Source organism: Coturnix japonica, chromosome 17, assembly GCF_054131305.1.
Source record: "Coturnix japonica strain WE chromosome 17, WE-NBRP24, whole genome shotgun sequence".
In the NCBI taxonomy this organism is placed as follows: Eukaryota; Metazoa; Chordata; class Aves; order Galliformes; family Phasianidae; genus Coturnix; species Coturnix japonica.
In genome coordinates this window covers 13,050,370-13,069,461 of record NC_140679.1, presented here as the reverse complement: position 1 = coordinate 13,069,461, position 19,092 = coordinate 13,050,370, and the positions used below count along the sequence as shown (strand labels likewise).

The following is a 19,092-nucleotide window of genomic DNA, read 5'->3' as shown; positions in this document are numbered from 1 at the left end:
CTCCAGTTGAGACTCAGATGAACTGCTGCCATCTCAGCCAGGCCTCTCCCCCCAGATCTAATGAAGCTCTCTCAAAACGAGGAACGTTCCGGATTTCTCACTTAATTAGTAAACCAGATTAATTTGCCTACGGAGACCTGCAAGAAAGGAACTGACACACCTCGCTGGTGATTCACATTAATGGGTGGCTCGCGCTGATTATTTCCACCAGCACCATTTCCGTGCTCCATCTTCCTGCCCAGCTCTGCCAAAGGACAAACGTCGTGTTTCCTGCAGCCCTGCCATCAAATGGGACGCACTGATGGAAAGCAGCAAATGGAACCTCCCAAAGCTCTTGTGTTTCTGCTGCCGTGCCAACACTCCACGTGTTTCCTGAGGGTCAGGGGGTGCATCTCTAACAAAAGGCTCGTTGCCTGTTTTGCTGTTAAATCAGCTCAAAGCTCCCGCCAGCTCCGGTCCCAGCAGTGACGCTCAGGAAGAGCTCAGCACAGCCAAGAACTCAGGGTGGCAGAGCTGAGCAAACACCCCCTGCGATTCCTGGGGCTTTGAGTAGAGCCTGCTCAGATTTCATGGTGACTCACACTGTGCTGCTGACCGGGACGAAGGGCACCAAGCGCAGATGGGGTTACAGCAGCGTGCAGGCCCAGAATAGCAGCCAATGCCCACCAGTTGTGTCCCTGCTGGAAGCAGCTCTGCATACCCCACTGTTCCCCTCTGTGAGCAGCTGCTGCGCTCTCCCAGTGCTCTGCAGTCCCCACAGCAAGGTATTCTCTCTCTGCAGTGAAGCAGCCACATAACACAGTGTCATGCTGTAGCTGTCACCCTTCCAGCAGCACCCTATGGACCTGCACCCAGATCCCCTCCACCCCCTTCCTTTCACACCTTGCATTATGGCCCCTTGCACCCAATGCACTCAGCACACCTTGCACATCCATCCCTTTGCTCTGCACCCCAGCACCTCCCCTTGCACCCCACCTCCCCTTGCTTTAGCACTCCCCTTGTTGCACAGCACCCTAAAACCAACGAGCACACGGAGCTGAATTGCACCGCTGAACTTTTATTTCAGGTCTTTGCAGAGTTGGGTGCCAGGCAACAGCTCTCAAAGCAAGCACACCCAGAGCTGGGTGCCAGCCTAAGCACGCATGGCATCACCCATTGCTTCTCTTCTTGTTACTTAACTTGCTCCGTAACACGCGTGCGCAAGCTCAGCGCCAGCTCATTAACCTCAGGTGGTTGCTCATTATCATGTCAGATCTCCACCCAGGGCTTATCACTAATCACGCACAGCTCAACCTAGAGAACATCCTTGCTGCTTATTTCCTTTGCTATAACATTCGTGCAAGCTCCTGGCGAGACGTCTGCACTTCCTTCTCCTTGCACTGGTTCACCATAACTTTTTGCTCTGGCTCAACCACAGTCCCCACATCCAGCTTTGCATTGCACCTCTGCACCCCTCTGCAGTTGCACCCAGCTTTGCATTGCACCTCACCCCTGTGCAACCCTGCAGTACAACCCCAGGCCCCCGTTAGCAGTTGCACCTTGCTCTTCAGCACATCCCACCTTGTGTTTGCACCCCTCCTCTGCCCAGGTTGCACTGCTCTTTGCGCTGCACCTCGCTTTGCATTTGCACCCTGCTTTGCACCATGCCCCTCATCCCCCCTTTCCCTTGCACCCACTGCAGTTACACCCCGTTTTTCAGCACCCCCCCTTTTTCACCACCCCCCCTTTGTCCTTGCATCACTTACCCCCTCCTTAAAGTAACACCCCACTTTGCAGCTGCACCCCACTTTGCACCTCCCATTCCTGCTGCACCCTTTGCAGTTAGCACCCCCCTTTAGCCCTAACCCCCCTCTACCCCCCTTAAAGTCATACCCCCTTAGCACCGCACCTTGCTTTGCACCGCACACCTCCCCTTCCCACCCCAAGCAACCCTTAACACCTGCACCCCGCTCCCATCCCCATTGCACCCCTGCAGCCTCACGCCCCTTTTCATCACCCCTCTTTATCCCTGCCCCCCTTTAACCCCCCTCCTTAAAGTTACACCCTGCTTTTCACCGTTCCCACCGTCACCCTTTGCAGTCGCTCCCTGCCTTTCAGCACCCCCGTTTACATCCCCTTTAATCCCCCCTTTAACCCCCCTCCCTCCCATTCCCGGTGCCCCCCGTCTCACCCCGCCCCGTCCCCTCCCAGCTCTCCACGTTCCGCCTCCGCCTCCTCCCCGCGTCCCCCCCCGGCCGCCCCGGGATGTACCGTCGTTCCGCTGCCGTCCCATCTCCTCGCAGCGTCTCTGCGGGGCGGCCCCGGCTCCCTCGGCCATGGGGGCCGCGGCCCTGCGAGCCCTTCCCTGGGCTCTGCTGCTGCTGCTGGGCCCGCTGTTACCCGGGCAGGGTTTGCAGGCCAACGCCTCGCACGGTCCCGAGCCCACCGAGGAGCAGCCGTGGGTTAAAGCCGGGGGTATCACCGCCGCCCCCCCGGCCACGGCGCAGGAGGTTCACCCGCTGAACAGGCAGCACCACAACCATTCGGCAGAGGGGCACCCCAAGACCCGCAAGGCTTTCCCCGTGCTCAGCATCGACTACTCGCACGTCCGCATCCCCTTCGAGATCGCGCTCTGGATCCTACTGGCCTGCCTGATGAAGATGGGTAGGGGCTGGGGGCTGGGGGGGGGGGAGGGGGGGGAGGGAGCACCGCGGGGCTGGAGACCCCCGGGAGTGGGGAACCCTTTGGGTGCATGGGGTGGGTGCTGTGAGCATCATGGGAGCACCCCACTGTGAGCCCTGAGACCCCCTGATTGACTGCAGCCCTATGAGCACCCAATTGCAACCCCCCCATGCAACCCCCTGGGCTCACAAACCCTGCACACCCCATTGCAGCCCCCCCTGTCCTTTCAGGGCAGCCCCCCCGGTGCATCCCAGTGCCCACACGAACCCCCCCATCCCACAGCAGCAGTGGGCATCCTCCTCTCTCCCCACGACCTTGTGTTTGCCGCAGGCCTGGCAGCAGCACAGTGCCCCCCAACCCTACAGATGGTTCTAATGCCACCCCACAGCGGATCCTCCCTTGCACCCTGACGTTTTAGTTTTGCTTTCTCCACCGGTGGGGAGGAAGCTTTTGTTCGGTGCTTTGTTTCCTTTCCAAACCCACCTTGTGCCTTTTGTAACCTTGCAGAAATCCTTTCTAACAGCTCCGTGCTCCCCTCCCTCCTATCCCTGCCTGCAGCACAACCCGCTGGGCAGCTCAATGTGGCTCGGGGTGGTGGGACACAAAGTGGCCGCGGTTACTCGAGTGCTTCCCCAGCTTTGATAGTGGGGGAATCACCCCATTGAGGGATGCAGTGCAGCAGCCCCGGCTGTGAGCAGTGCCCAGCTCCAAGGCTTCTCTGCGCTGTTACCTTCCCCAGGTTGGAAGGGGGGGAGGGATGGGAGCAGCTCTGCATTCCCGTGGGTTTTGCACCTCAATTCCCATCGGGTTTAACGGCAGTTGTTCCTCATGGAGAGCTGTGACTTAATGGGAACGGTGCTTTGTGCACTGAGTGCTCCAACCCCTGCTCTGCTCAGCGCAGAGGGGTCCAGGTGACCCCCATGCACACCGTGCCCTGCCGTACCCCACCCCATTCATGTGCACTGCCTGGTTAAACCCCATTTTCCTTCCCCTTCCTGCGTGCTTGATTTACAAGGGAAAACATTCCAGCCCCAGCAGCTCACTGCATTTCTGGGAGGGAACAGAGCAAAGCAGCCGAGCAGGAGGTGCAGCTCCATCCTACATGGCTTTAGGGTGCCTAAAGAGGAACCACACACCAGGAAACACCAGATCCCCAAACCACGCGGCCTCTGCTGGGTGCTGGGGGCTGTGGCGCTGCCTTGGCTTCATCCTGCTCGGAGCAGAATGAGTGATGAAATCCGGAGTGTCTGTGCGGAAGCTGAAGGAGAAAGGAGGAGCCAAAAGCAACGGCTGTGAGCAACGCCGCAGCGTGGAGCCCAGCAGTGGAGCTGCTTCTTCCCTTTGTGCCTATGGGAAGTTATTCCTGGTTGTGAGCTGAGCCTGGGTCCTGTTGCATCGAAAGCGTTATGCAAGGCTGTGATGGAGGAGCTGCACTGCTGGAGGAGCTGCATTGCTGGAGGGCTGCATTGCTGGAGGAGCTGCATTGCTGGAGGAGCTGCATTGCTGGAGGAGCTGCATTGCTGGAGGAGTTGCATTGCTGGAGGAGCTGCTTTGCAACTTCCCAAGGGGTTTTGTTGGGGACAGACATCTCCCCTGAGCCCATCCCTGCCCATCCAGCAGGGCTTTGCAAGGCAGCTCCCTCAAAGAGGGGAACAAACACAGTGTGGGCTGGGAATTAACAGCGTGGCTCTAATTGCAGCTCGGTGCCTCCTGTTGTCCATCTCCCCCAGCTATCCCAGCAGTGCAGCAGCTTCCTGCCAAACCACAGCAGTGTTGTGTGCCATGAACAGCAGCGGGGCTCAGTGCAGGGGCATCCCAGAGGTTGGTGGCTTCTTTTTGCTGCTGGCTGATGGACGCTTCCTTCCCTTCCTGGGGGCACAGCACTGATGTGTGACCAATCCATGGCCCACAGGCTCGAGCTGCTTCTGCTTCCCCTCATCCCACACGGAAGGGGAGGCTCCTGCTGAGCGCTTCCCTTCGCACCAAGTGGTATTTTAAGGCTGTGTGGGAGAGGGGTGGGGGTGAGGGACAGACTCAGCAGTGCTGCTGCAGCTTCCCCAGCTCCATGCACTCAGCTCCCAGCACTGGCTGTGCTGGTGGAGGTGGAGCAGCATCAGTTGGAGCTGCTGGGAGCACTGCAGCCAGACTTTGTCTCAGAACCGTCACAGTGCAAGTTGGGTTCGGTTGTAAATGTTTTTCCTTTGCCGGGGGGGGGAAGGAGAAGAATGAGGTAGCAATGTGCCAGGAGGCTGCAGCGTGGTCCCTTTGCTCCATGGGCTGGGGCTGGTGGTGCTGTGCTGCTCAGCCCCTGCTCCCATCTAAATGCTGCTGACCTTGGGGAGGGCTCAGGCTCAGCTCCATCTCCTCAGGCTCTGCCATTTAGAACCACAAAGCACAGAGGTGCCGTTTCCATCCTGCTTAAGGACTGGGCTGTGATGGAGCCCAGCCCTGCTGCATCCCACAGCTCCATAGCCCCACTCCAGGGAGCAGCCACGTAGTGCAAATGGGTCCTGGGGATGTTATTTCCTACAGGGTGCTGTGGGGTCCCTGCATGGCCCTGAGCTGTGCCATCCTTTTGCTCATGAATGACGTGAATTCAGAGCCCAACGCAGCGCTCAGGTTCTGCTTGGAGCCTGAAGTAATTACTGAGTCATTGCTCCAATGGCTCTAACCTGCTTTGCAGCGCTCGCTCTGTCCCTGTGTCTGAGGTCCCTGTGCAGGAGGATCCCCATCCTGGGCAGAGCATCCCTGCAGGGCAGCAGTGCTGGCACAGCCGTGCACCCTGCAGGGGGACACAGGGCTGCTGTGGGGACATTGCTGCTGTCTTGGAGCAGAGGGATGGAGGAATTCCCTGGTATAGGAGCTGGGAGCAGAGCAAAGTGTGGGGGCTGCAGGTTGGGCTTTGTGCCCTCACGATTCGCTGCTTCCGTTGCCAAAGGACCGTTTTTAGAGGCTGACAGCTGCTGTCTGACAAGCAGAGCTGGGTGCTAAAGAGCCCGAGCGCTTCCCAAATGCCACCCCCTCTGGTTCTTTGTGTGGGTGGGAGGTTCAAATGGTGACACCTGGGGATGCTGCGATGCCACCTGCAGGGCTTGGGGGTGACACAGTGAGGAAGCAGCCAGTTGTGCTTCCCCAAAACCTGCATCTCTGTGCTGGAAACGGGCCGTGGTGTGAGCACAGCAGGAGGGAAGGAGGACCAGGGCAGCTGCAGGGCCTGGGCTCTGTGCTCTGAGTCCATGGGACATTTGATGTGAGATTCCCACATCCTTCAGGCTCCTCCGGGCTGTAGATACTGGGTGAGATCACCCCCAACACGTGTTCCCTTTGGTATCATCTGGTGGCTGTTCTGTCATTGGGAACAACAGGAAAGGATTTGGAAGAACTGATGCAGCTGGTGCCAATAGAAGTGTAAAATTCTCGTGCTAATTAATTGAAACAGTCCCTGACTAATGCAGACTTGCTGTGTTCCCGTTGCCTTATGGGGGAAGGATCTAAAGGCTGTGCTTTGCTTTCACCCTCTGCTTTGCTGGCTCAGGGGGAGCAGCCATGGCAGGCAGTTCTTGCTTTGCCTGTTGCTGAAAGCTGAGCAAGAAACCAAACAAAACTCAAGGGGAGCAAAGCTCCTTATCTGCAAGGCAGGGCCAGACATGGCATGGAACTGCTGCAGGGGCTGCCCTGCTGCTGGGGCTGCTCTCAGAGCATCGCTCCATGTGCTGCTCTGCAGGCAGGTACAGAAAGGGGGAACATGAAAGGAAGCAGTGATGAATTGCTGCAGCTGCCTTGTGAATGCTTGAGTTGTTCTTTTTGCTTTCGGGTCCCCAAGGCTTCATTTATTCCAATGAAAGCTGAAATCCATCAGGAACGCGCTGCCAAAGCACTGAGCATCCCCAGACAGCACCTATCCCTGCTGGTCAGGGCTGCAGTGGCTCTGCCATAGAGCAGCAATGGAGCAGAGCTCGGCGGTGGTTTCTTTGGCCACGTGTTTGAGCTCAGTGCTGCTCGAGGCAGGTTGTGTGAGTGCCATCTGTGCTGCCTGAGATCTCACTCAACCCTCTGATTTCCCTCTGCTTTTCCGGCATCTGTGTATTAATTGAGAGGTGAGAATCTCCTGCCTTTCTGTTCTGCTCTTCCCTCAGGCAGAGGAGCGCTCACGTGCTTCTGCTTGGGAACAAGGACATGGAATGCAAACCATTGCAGGCACACACGTGTTGCTGCGTGTCGCTGGGAATGGGGCAGCTTTGCTTTGGGTGCCTTTGGGGAGCCCGACCCACCTGCAGGGCCCCATGCCATGGGATGGGCTTCATGGGGACAGTGGTGACCAAAGGCTCAACCCAATGCAGGGGGAGGGAAGGAGGTTGGGAGGGAAGGAGGGCAGCTCAGGAGGCAGCTCCTTACCCCAATGCTGGAGGTCAGGCTGTGCCGTGCCTCAGTTTCCTTTGGGAGCTCCTGTCCGGATGCATTGATACAGGCTGACTCTTCCCAACTCGCTGCCGTCGTGTGCTGCAAATCAAGTCGCTTTGTTTCAGCTGGCAAAGCCCGGTAGTAATCAGGGCAATATTGTGGCCACATCCTCCTTGTGATCGCAGCGGACACCAGCAGGTTATTTCCTGAAAAGCTTTTGTTTGTCTTTCCTGCTCGTGTTCCTGCGAGGAAATCTGCTCTTCCTGCAAAGGCTGATTGGCGTGGAGGGCTTTGCTCACCTTGGGCTTCACTCCTGAGGCTCCAAGGGCCTCCATTTGTTCAGTGCTGCTCTGTGTGGTTGCAGTGTGGTTTTAGGCATCTCCTTCTCTGGAGCAATGTGGTGTCTTCGTAAAGGTTTTGTCCCACAAGTGGATAACAGTGATGGTTGGGCTGGGTGATCCATGCAGGAGGTGATGCATGCAGTGGTGCTGCACCGCACCGAGCCCTCCCAGCCCATCCATCTGTGCCATCTGTGTGCACTGCAGCAGTTAAGAAGTGGGCAAAGTGCAGCTGTGTGCAGTCCTGCTTGGCTCCCGACCCTGTTCTGTGGGGCTGGAGCTGTTTTTGGAGCCCTTCCTTTATAAAAGCCATCTCAAAAAGCCCAAGTGCTGCTGCTGGAACCTTCCTGATGTGAGGGCTGGGTGAAGCACTGCATGGAGCTGCTGCAAAGCCATCCTGCTTTGGTGCTGCAATCCAGGAGTGGCTCTGGAATGTGCCCGGGAGAGGATTGCGGTCATTGAGTCAACGGGTTTATAGTTCCTGGAGCTATCGGGGCTTTCCAGCAGCAAGTTTGGCACGTGATGCATTTCCAGCATCCCAAACCCTGCCTTGGCCCCTTGTAACAGCTCTGTACAGCAGCCCAGCCCAGTCCTGCTGCTTGGGGCCCCCAGCTTTTCCTCCCCATTGGAAGCTCTGGAGCTGTCGGGTGCTGTTCCAGGGCTCCATAGGGTTCTCCTTCCCAGGTGCTGTGGGTTAGCAAGGAGATGGTGCTGCTGGGTGGGCACTTGGGTGGGTGACCTCAGGGCTCTCATCTGACCTTGCAAATGGATCTTCCTTCCCATCTGCTTCCCTTGCGGAGTGTCCTTGGCTTCTCTTATCTAAACATAGGGCTGGAAATTGGGAGCTGTGGAGCTGCTCACACGCTGTTCACTGGGGGACACAGACAAGTGCATTTAATGCCCTTTGTTTCTTCGTTCCTCTTTACAGCCGGGAGGAAATTAATACCAGCTCTGTAAAAGACTCCCAGTTGATCTGTTAATTTCTTGTGAGTGCTTTGGAGATCAAACCAGGGGACGAGCCTTTTGTTGCATCACCTCTCCCTGCTCTCCAAACAACTCGCAAGGCTCCTGCCTGCACATTGCCATGCTTTGCTGCAGGGATGCTCTTTGCTGATACGGTTCCCCCTGCAGACGTGGGGAGGTTCAGCCACAGATCCCTGCACCTCGTTATGGCCGTTCTGTGCTTTGCATCAGCTTGTTTGTCAGCACGGAGCAGCCCTGGCAGGCTGACATGCCTGCTGCCTGCAGATGATTCACAGCTCTCCGGTGTGCTGGGGACTGTTGCATCCTCCTCCTGTTTTGCAGCACTGCAGCAGTGCTGTCGGGGTCCCAGGGCAGTGCTGCATCCTGCAGGGCTCTGTGCATTAGGGCTTTGCCCAAGGCAGGAAGAGATTGAGCCGCAATGATTTGCTCCAGATCAAACAAAGCGTTGTGCTCAAACCTCGTTATTTTCTCTCTGCTAATTAGGAAGAAAAGCCAAGGAATGGGAACGTAATTAATTGATGCTGCTTTTGGTGACTCGGCACCCAGGGCTCAGCACAGAACAAGGCAATATCCATGTGCACCAACACCCCCAGCTCCTTGGTGACAGTCCCATGGCTGTCAATAGCCATTAAGACCCGTTGCTATTTGCCAGGGATCCAGCCCTTGTTATACAGCTGATTTCCCACTCACATTGCCCTCAAACAGAGCTCAGACGTTGCTCCCCCCACGCTGAATCACCCATTATTCCTTTTTCTTGCCCCTTGTGCTGCAAACAAATGAATGGGAGGTGGTTTAGGTGATAGGAGATCCATGGCTGCCTGGCACAGCCCTGTGTGTACAGCCCTGTGTGTACAGCGAGGCAGGTGGGCGTGAGAAGGTGACCGACCCCAAGGTGCTGCTGTGCAGGAGATAAGAGCGGTGCTGATAGCACTGGGACGGCCCCAGTGAGTCCAGACCTGAAAGGTGCAGAGCAACAAGCAGACACTGCCAGGTACAGCTCAACCCAAAGTCCTCCCCCGCCGCCTCTGCTCAGCACAGCCCTTCCCCCTGCAGAGCAGCATTTCTTGCTCTGAGCTGCAGGTTTGGGGTTCACCAGCTGAGCTGCACCCTGGGCAGATGGAGAGCTGCCCCCAACCCCTGTTCTGTCCCTGTTCTCCCCCAGCTCCGTTCCCCTTCAGAAGGAAGGAATTGTCCTTCCGCAGGGCAGCCCTGCTGGGTGGACATGAAGGCACAGCTCCTTCCCAACACGGGTGATTTTCAGGTCTTGGGAGGGTTCTTTGGCTCCGACTCGAGCGCAGCCCCAGGGGTGGGAGCAGAGAAGTGCATAAAGGCTTCGCTGCTTTTTCTTTCACCGTAAATGAGTGCTCTTGGAAAGTATTTGATTAAAATGTTATTAAAACGCTCTTTTCGTGCTGCTCAGGGAGAGGTCTTTACATCTACCAAGCGCTGCCAGAGTGATGACTAAGCTGACCTTGGATCCCGGGCTGGAGAGCTGCACTGCAGCACTGGGGTGATGGGAAGGGGGGATCTGTGGCTGGGTGGGATGGGGCTGTGCATGGAGGCAGATGGCTGCTCCCCATTGGCAGGCAGTTCTTGTTACCTCAGGAGATTCCCAAGTGGCTGGGAGCAGCATGGAGCAATTCACATCTCCTCTTTGAGCTGCATCCTTCCCTGTCCCATCCCTCTGTCCTCAAATCCCGTCCCTCTGTACCCTTCCCATCTGCAGCGCGGGCAGAATGCAGCTCAGATATGGCACATCTGGGGCCAGGAGGGAGAGAAGGAGCCCACACCATGGGAAGGAGCTTACATAGCATGGGGCACAGCATCCAACACATCCAACCCAGTTACAGCTGAGAAAGGACAGAACAGCGTGTAGGTTGGAGCTGGTCCAGGGTGGTTGGGTTGGGTGTAAATGTTTACACAGCACCAAATCCATCACTGAGGGCCTGGGGAAGGGCAGCCTGGTCCAGCACATGGCTGGACCTCTGGGACCTACAGCCCCAAACCCCTACAACAGTGATTTCACCCCCCTTTGGAGCTTGGGCTGCACTTGACCTTGGCAAACCTGCAGGCTGCAGAGCCGGTCCCACCGCCCTGCCCTGACCCAGAGCTCAGCCTGCACTGCAGCCCCGTGCTCACCCTGCAGGGCAGCAGCTGAACCCACCAGCTCACACGTTTCCTTGTTTGCTCTCAGGGTTGGTGTTTACCCAACCGTTCTTGCTCTGGGTACACAAGATGTTTGATAGCGGATGAGCTGCTAATCAAAGGCACGATTAACATGCAGCCCGTGTCAGTGTATTTTTAGGGACCTAAAGCACCAAATTCACATCAACTCGACACTGTTCCTATTTGCTGGGATCCTGGGGGCTCATGGGGAAGCAGTGAGAGATGTTTAATTATCAGCATTTGTGTTATATTCACAATGGGATGCGCTTGTGAGTGAGCAGCGGTGGGCTGCGGGCTTCATGCTGCTTGTGTAGCTTTCCATCTGATTGTGGCCAGGGCTGCCTTATGCTGAGCTGTGCTCCGAGTGCCATTTGCAGTGAGCTCTGTGCAAGGGGAAGGGATTATCATGCACCATGCTGCTGCACCTGACGTGTGTGGCACCTGCAGAGATGGTGGGAGCCTGGAGCAGCTCCTGATGGGGACAGGCTGGTTGCTCCAGACCTGTTCCATGCAGGAAGGAAGGATTTGAGCAGCACTGATTGATATCCATAGGGTGGGAGTGAGGAGGATGGGGCTGGGCTCTGCTTGGTGGTACCCTGCATGATGTGCTATAGGGAACCTGCTCTGGGGGGCTGCTCCTCTGCCATCCCCATGCTTTGCTCTGCCAGTGCTGCTGCAGCAAAGCCAGCATAGAAAGCTCCTTACCCCCTCATCACAGCACCTGAGACCATCCAGAGCCACCAGAGCCCTATGGGGCTGTGCCAGACCCATCCAGAGCTTCAGCTTGTGAGGAGCACGAGCTCACAGAGGAGCAGTTGGAGGTTTGCTCCATCCTGGGAGCCGGCAGCTGACTCACTGCTGGTGTCCAGGAGGCACAGGGGGAAGCGTTTTGCTTTCCAGACATGTTTGTGCTGCACCAAAGGAGGGAGGGACGAGCTGGCAGTGTGAGGGTGCAGAGCTGGCAGTGTGATGGTGCAGGGCTGGCAGTGTGATGGTGCAGAGCTGGCAGTGTGATGGTACAGAGCTGGCAGTGTGATGGTGCAGGGCTGGCAGTGTGATGGTGCAGGGCTGGCAGTGTGATGGTGCAGGGATGGCAGTGTGATGGTGCAGGGCTGGCAGTGTGATGGTGCAGAGCTGGCAGTGTGATGGGGCAGAGCTGGCAGTGTGATGGTGCAGGGCTGGCAGTGTGATGGTGCAGGGCTGGCAGTGTGATGGTGCAGGGCTGGCAGTGTGATGGTGCAGAGCTGGCAGTGTGATGGTGCAGGGCTGGCAGTGTGATGGGGCAGAGCTGGCAGTGTGATGGTGCAGGGCTGGCAGTGTGATGGTGCAGAGCTGGCAGTGTGATGGGGCAGGGCTGGCAGTGTGATGGGGCAGGGCTGGCAGTGTGATGGTGCAGAGCTGGCAGTGTGATGGGGCAGAGCTGGCAGTGTGATGGTGCAGAGATGGCAGTGTGATGGGGCAGAGCCGACGAGGGTTTGAGTCCACATTGTGCAGATGGCACGGCCAGAAGGAACGATGGAACACGGCGTCAGCGGTGCCTGATGGGAAAACCATCCCTTTGCCAGGGAACAAATGTGCCTCGATTCAAAGTCATCGTTATAAATCCCAGGAGACCATCCAGGGAAGCCCTCCCTGTCTCTGCAGCCCTCTCACAGGGATGGGTTGGAGGGGCTGCAATGACCCCAAGGCATCCTAAGGGATGGGACATTGCCATTGGGCACAGTGTGAGCCCCGTGTGGGTCTGATGGGAGGTAATTAAGTGTTGGGAAGAGCTGGAGCCAGCAGCACCTTGTGTGAGCACTGTGTGCTGCCAGTGCTGTCATGGGGCTGGGGCTCCACTGAGCCCCTCTGTGCTGTGAGGACCAGCAGTGGCACTGAATGTCAGCCCAGCTTCCAGTTTCCACTTCACATCTGGGAGTAAGGAGTAGAAGGGGAAACTGAGGCCAGCAGAAGGTTTTAAAGGCCGCAGGAAGGGCTGGGAAGCCATCCCTCATTCCCACAGCCTCCGTTCCCATAGCCAACGTGTGCTCTGCTCTCTCCTCTCCAGGCTTCCACGTCATGTCCTCAGTGTCCAAAGTGGTTCCCGAGAGCTGCCTGCTCATCGTGGTGGGCCTCCTGGTCGGCGGGCTCATCAAAGCGGTGGGCGAGAAGCCCCCCATCCTCAAATCAGACATCTTCTTCCTCTTCCTCCTCCCTCCCATCATTTTGGATGCCGGCTATTTCCTCCCCTTGAGGCAGTTCACCGAGAACTTGGGCACCATCCTCATCTTCGCCGTGGTGGGGACGCTGTGGAATGCTTTCTTCCTGGGGGGGTTGATGTACGCTGTGTGCCAGATCGGTGGCAGTGGCCTCAACCACATCGGCCTGTTGGCCAACCTGCTCTTCGGCAGCATCATCTCGGCTGTGGACCCTGTGGCCGTGCTGGCTGTGTTTGAGGAGATCCACATCAACGAGCTGCTGCACATCCTGGTCTTTGGGGAGTCGCTGCTGAACGACGCCGTCACGGTGGTGAGTGGGGATGGGGGGCAGCAAGGGGTCAGGGTTTGTTTTGGGGTGGCACTGGGGCTGCTTCCATCCATCTATGGGATGCTGCTGGTGCAGGCTGCAGGGCTGCAGTGCTGTGATGCTTCTGCAGGTGCAGAGGGACTAAATATAGCAGCTGAAAACACTGCAGAGGTGCTCTGAGGTGATGTGCTTCACTCGGCGGGTTGGGAAGGCCGGGAGAATGAGCTCAGAGCTCTCCTGCATCTCAGGGAGGAGTGTGGGGCGTTGCTGCCTTACTCTGCCCCCCAGCTGTGGGATAGGGGCCCTCATGGTCCTGCTGCTCAGCCAGCAATGAGGAGCACACAGGGTCCGTGCTGTCCCCAAAGAACAGCTGTGTCCAGGTGTCGGCAGGGCCGTCATCCTCCTCCCTGCAGTGCTGACCTCCACATTCACTCCCAGCCCACTGCTTTCCCCTGGCTCTGCTCCCACGCCCCATCTGCTGTGCTCAGTGTGATGAGGAACGTGCTGTCCCAGCACAGGGCTTTTCCCAGGAGCTTTTCTCCCCTTTTGCCCAGGGCTGTGTCCTCGCTCCCATCCCTAAGGAAAGCTTTTGCCTTCTGCTTTCACATCTGTCCCAGCCCAGGGCCCCAGGAAGCAGCTCTGGTATGCTGGGCCTGGCACCCTGCCCTCCCACTGCTCCCAGTGCCCTGCGGGATGCTCGGAAGCCAGATTCCCTTTCCTGCTTTCAAATCTCTCCAGTAAATACATCCAGAATGCAGAGCTGCAGCCCAGGGTGGGCTCCTTGCAAGGCTGCCCCGTCAGCTGCAAAACAGCATTTATTCATTGGGAAGTGGGAACAGTCTCTTGCTGGGTCCTACTTGCCTGAAGCCCCTCCAGGGACGGCAGCTGGGACTGTAGAACAGAGCTGTCCTGGATGTGTGTCCAGCTGTGTGACAGCAAGAGGGGATCCTTCCCCTTGGAGGTGAGGGGATCTCTTACCATTGGGGCAGTTTGAAACCCCCTCTCCCTTCTCATTCCCAGGTCCTCTATCACCTATTTGAGGAGTTTGCCAACTTTGAGCAAGTGACCATTATCGACATCATCCTTGGTTTCTTCAGCTTCTTCGTGGTGTCTCTGGGCGGCATCTTCGTGGGCGTCATTTATGGCGTGATTGCTGCCTTCACGTCCCGCTTCACCTCCAGCATCCGCGTCATCGAGCCCCTCTTCGTCTTCCTCTACAGCTACATGGCCTACCTGTCCGCTGAGATCTTCCACCTCTCCGGCATCATGGCGTGAGTTGGGTGTGGGTGGGATGAGGACCCCACTTTTAGGGGGTCCCAGGACCCTGCTTTTGGGGTATTTGCTCTCCATGTTAGTCCCAGCATGGCCAGCGCACACCCAACCTTAATGTTGCCCCCCCTGCTGTCCCACGAGCCCCGTGCTGCAGGGTCAGGGCTTGGAGCTGCCCCCCACATCCACTGAGTGCCCCCACCTTGCCCATAGGCTCATCGCCTCCGGTGTGGTCATGCGGCCCTACGTGGAAGCCAACATCTCCCACAAGTCCCACACCACCATCAAGTATTTCCTCAAGATGTGGAGCAGTGTGAGCGAGACCCTCATCTTCATCTTCCTGGGTGTCTCCACTGTGGCTGGTCAGCACTACTGGAACTGGACCTTCGTCATCAGCGCGCTGCTCTTCTGCCTCATCGCCAGGGTTTTAGGTGGGTTTTCACCAGGCCCCAGTTTGCCTTGCTGGGGTGAGTGGGGTTGGCTGGGCAGCACTGCTCCATAGCAGCCATTGGGCTTTGCTGCTGGTTGGCTTTATGGGGGTGAGGCCACGTTTGTGCTGGGCATGGGGTTGGGATGAGCGTGTACCCAAGGGAACATATCCCTCATGTTAAAGGGCACAGCACTGCTCTGGGCTCTGTGGGGGGGTCTTCATGTCTGGGGGCTTCCTTCACCATCTCTATGTGCTTCCCAGGCGTCCTGGTCCTCACCTGGTTCATCAACAAGTTCCGGATTGTGAAGCTGACACCGAAGGATCAGTTCATCATTGCCTACGGGGGCCTGCGGGGAGCCATCGCCTTCTCCCTCTGTTACCTCCTCGACTACGAGCACTTTAACATGAGGGACATGTTCCTCACGGCCATCATCACCGTCATCTTCTTCACTGTCTTCGTGCAGGTTGGTGGCACGTGGGGGGGCAGAGAGACAAGGGGGGGTGTGGGAGTGATGAGAGCAACGAGCTGCCACTCATAGAACCATACAGTCATGGGAGGGCTGAGGTTGGAGTTGACCTTAGAGCCCACTCAGCCTCAACTCCATGCCCTGGGCTGGTTGCCCCCCACCCACCACATCCATCTGCCCCCCTCCCCAGGGCATGACCATCCGGCCCCTGGTGGATCTGCTGGCTGTGAAGAAGAAGCAGGAGACAAAACGCTCCATCAACGAGGAGATCCACACGCAGGTAACGCCGCGCTCCCGGCCCTTGGCACGCGTCTCTTCGCTGCCTTAGCCCTTTTCTTTCTCTGCTTCTGCCACCTCCACCGCTGTACCCAGGCGGGTGCACGGAGCGGGAGCTGCCCCTAAGTGGTGCCCAAGGTAAGGGGGGACGGAGCGAGGGCTCTCCCCTTCTGTGTCGTCCGATGCCCGCTCCGACCCACACCTCTCCTCTCTGCCTGAGCTACGTAGGACAGCCCGCCCTCCCGAGGCCCCCCCGGCCCCACAGCCCTGATGTCACACCCCATTGAATGACGTCACCCCTTGTCAGTGTGGGGTGGGGTGGGGGGGGAGAGGTGGTGGCAGCCCACCAGCTGCCCGTGCCCTGCGCCTTCTCTTGCAGTTCCTGGATCACCTTCTGACGGGGATCGAGGATATCTGCGGGCACTACGGCCATCACCACTGGAAAGACAAGTGAGGAGGGTTGTTTGGTGGGACCTGGGGGGGTGGTGGGGATGGGGATGAGTTGCCAACAGGCAGCACAGGGTTGCGGTTGGGGTTTTCGCTGTGTGCAAAGGGAGGGGACTCCTATAGGGTGCCCCATAGCAACTCGAGGCTGTGGGGTCTGCCTGGCTCCGGAGGGGTCCCAACCTGTGCCCGAGGGAGATGGCAGGTTGCAGGGAGATGACAGGGCAGCGGGTGTGCTGGGCTGGGGGCAGATGTGATGTACTGCCTGTCCTTCTCTCCCCACGTCGTTGGGAAGGTTGAATCGCTTCAACAAGAAGTATGTGAAGAAGTGCCTGATAGCAGGAGAGCGCTCCAAGGAGCCGCAGCTCATCGCTTTCTATCACAAGATGGAGATGAAGCAGGCCATCGAGCTGGTGGAGAGCGGGGGATTGGGCAAGATCCCCTCCACCATCTCCACTGTCTCCATCCAGTGAGTTCCCATTCAGTCCATGCTGCCTGCTGGTGGCTGCAGGGCAAGCAGCCCCGCTGTGTGCCATGGCACCGTGACTCTGAGTGCTGTCTGTCCATGCAGGAACATCAGCCCCAAGCCTGAGGACCGTTCCGTCCCATCCCTGTCCAAGGACAAGGAGGAGGAGATCCGGAAAATCCTTCGCACCAACCTGCAGAAAACCAGGCAGAGGGTGAGGCCCCACATTTCCCCTTTGCTTCCCTGGCATGGCCTTCAGTCTGCAGCCCTCAGCACCAGCTGTGCCCCTCTGCCCATCCTGAGCTCAGCCCTGTGTGTTCCCAGTCTGTGTTCCCTCCCCAAGAGACACTGGGATGGTGCTGGGTGTTGCTGCCTTGTTGGCTGAGCCCTTCCTGGGCCGTGGTGGGTGACATCAGGCATCCCATGGGATGAGCCACAAGGGAAGGGATGTGCTGTGCCCATGGGTGGCTGTTTGGTCCCATCTCCAATAGTGCTGGTGCTGGTGCTGGTGCTGGTGCTGGTGCTGTAACCTCCCTTTGCCTTTCCATTTTTCAACCCATCTCCTTTTCTTGGCTGTTTTCACAGCTGCGATCCTACAACCGACACACGCTGGTGGCTGACCCCTATGAAGAAGCCTGGAACCAAATGCTGCTGAGGAGGCAGAAGATCCATGAGGCGGATTACCAGGTCAGGGGGGTGGGCATGGAGGTGGATGGGGCTCCCAGCCTGGGAAGGGCACCACTGTCCTGCATGGGGCTCCAGCACAGCTGCTCCTGCCCTCTGCTCATTGCAGCACGAAGGCAGACGCTGATCAAGTCCTTGCAGCACAGCTGGGAGGATGCATTTACCCTCTGCATCCTGCTGCTGCTTCTTGCTCATCCCTGAGGCTCAGCGTTCCCTGCTGACCCCGTTTGGCTGCAGTCAGTCAGTCCCTCATGCTTCTTTCCCTGTGCTCTGGTTGCAGAACTCCTACCTGACAGTGCCAGCCAACAAGATCGATTCTCCCACCATGTCCAGGGCTCGCATCGGCTCAGGTAGGGTGGGACAGAGACACTGTGTGTGCTGGCACTCAGGGGTCGTGCTGTCCTATATCCCTGTGCTGTCCTGTATCCCTGTGCTGTCCTCTTTCCCCTCTGCTGTCCCACATCCTTCCACTATCCCTGTCCCTTCTGTTGCCCTGTGTCCCCCCTGCTGTCCCATCCCCTCTGCCTTGTGCATCCCTGTGTTCAGCAGCTAGGCGGCAGGAGAGGACCCCAAGCAGCATCACTCAGCATTGCTGCTTGCTGCAGCACTGTTTGCTCAGCAGAGGGCAGCTTCGCCCCTTGCAATCCGTGCAAGCAGAGCTGGGCCTGTTCCTTCCCAATGGGATGTACAGAAAAAGGCCGTTCACAACGGCTGCAATGTCAGCGTGAGGCCGGGGGGTGCAGACCCCACAGACCCGCAGTGCATTAACTGGGTGCCCCCTCTCTTTTCCCCTCCAGACCCATTGGCCTACGAACCCAAACCGGACTCTGAGAACCTCCCCATCATCACCATCGACCCGGCCTCCCCTCAGTCCCCAGAGTCTGTGGACCTGGCCAACGAGGTGCCCCAAGGCTGCAGCGGCCTCCCGCCCTCACCCGAGGAGGATGAGGAGGGTTTGGTGATGAGGCCCAAGGAACCTTCCTCCCCCGGCACTGACGACGTCTTCACCCCGGGCACCAGCGACAGCCCCAGCAGCCAGCGGATGCTGCGGTGCCTGAGCGACCCGGGGCCGCAGCAGGAGCCGGAGGAAGGGGAGCCCTTCATCCCCAAGGCGCAGTAGTGCGGGTCTGCCCGCTCCTTACAGTGGTTTCTCTCTCTCTCTTGGTTTTCTTTCTTTGTTCCCCCCACACTTTCGGGTTCCTCTATCACTACACAGCGGCTTTGGGAAGGGGGGGGACCGTCCTGGATGGACGGGAGCTGCGGGGTCAGCTCTTCCCATGCCAACCATGGACTGGCATTGAGGAGCAGGATGGAGCCCCAATGGGGGACACCAGCCCTGGGCTGAGGGCATTCCTTGTGCTCCAGGCCTGGCGGTGCTGTGGGGCTGTGCTGGAGGTGACCCCGACCCACAGCGACTCTATGGGGCGGCGCTGGGCTGTGGCTGCAGAACTGGGGGCACCCATAGGGCTGCACGGCTTCACCCCTCCCTTTGCTTGTAGCACGTGGAGGTGGGGGCCAGGATCTGCATCAACACCCCATATCCATGGCTGCGTTCCCCATAGGGCCACCCACCCCAGTGCTGCGCTCACACGGGGTGTTGCTCAATATCCTATAGCCACATGGGGGTCCTATATCCAAACCTGGCCCTTCCTGGGCGCCGAGCCCCCCCAGCCCCATGCATGTCCCCTTCTTCAGCCCCACACGGGGGTTGGAAGCAGCGCTGCTCCTTAACCAAAGACAGCCCCGGGTTCGGCTCCGCACGCGGATGATGATGATGATGATGATGATGATGATGATTGTATTCCCCACTCGCCGTCCCGCCGGCATCGTGTCCTGCTTCCAGGAGGGGAGCAACCAGCACCGACAAATCTCATCCTATAGGAAGGGAAGAAAGAGAACAAGAAAACGCCAACACGTCTGAAGAGATTCTCTTTTTTTTTTGTTTTGAGGTTTTTTTTTGTTTTTTTTCATGAATATTCTAATAAATTAATGTTAATTTGT

The 19,092-nt window shown here is 58.0% G+C and overlaps 1 protein-coding gene across 1 annotated transcript; it reads left to right on the top strand.

Annotated features, from left to right (window-relative positions):
- The first annotated feature begins 2,232 nt into the window (after positions 1 to 2,232).
- SLC9A1 (solute carrier family 9 member A1) lies at positions 2,233 to 19,092 on the top strand. Its single transcript, XM_015883617.3, has 12 exons — positions 2,233 to 2,643; positions 12,598 to 13,058; positions 14,076 to 14,326; positions 14,538 to 14,755; positions 15,016 to 15,218; positions 15,412 to 15,501; positions 15,877 to 15,947; positions 16,237 to 16,410; positions 16,513 to 16,621; positions 16,993 to 17,094; positions 17,372 to 17,441; positions 17,889 to 19,092. Exons 1-12 carry the CDS (start codon positions 2,316 to 2,318, stop codon positions 18,209 to 18,211), a joined length of 2,400 nt encoding a protein of 799 aa, XP_015739103.2. The 5' UTR covers positions 2,233 to 2,315; the 3' UTR covers positions 18,212 to 19,092.

Excerpts from the sequence above, each read along its gene's own strand:
- SLC9A1 (XM_015883617.3), top strand. The coding sequence starts at position 2,316 with ATGGGGGCCGCGGCCCTGCGAGCCCTTCCCTGGGCTCTGCTGCTGCTG. Across the intron at positions 14,756-15,015 it reads CCTCATCGCCAGGGTTTTAG|GCGTCCTGGTCCTCACCTGG; the intron begins GTGGGTTTTCAC and ends TGTGCTTCCCAG. Across the intron at positions 16,411-16,512 it reads ATCTCCACTGTCTCCATCCA|GAACATCAGCCCCAAGCCTG; the intron begins GTGAGTTCCCAT and ends CTGTCCATGCAG.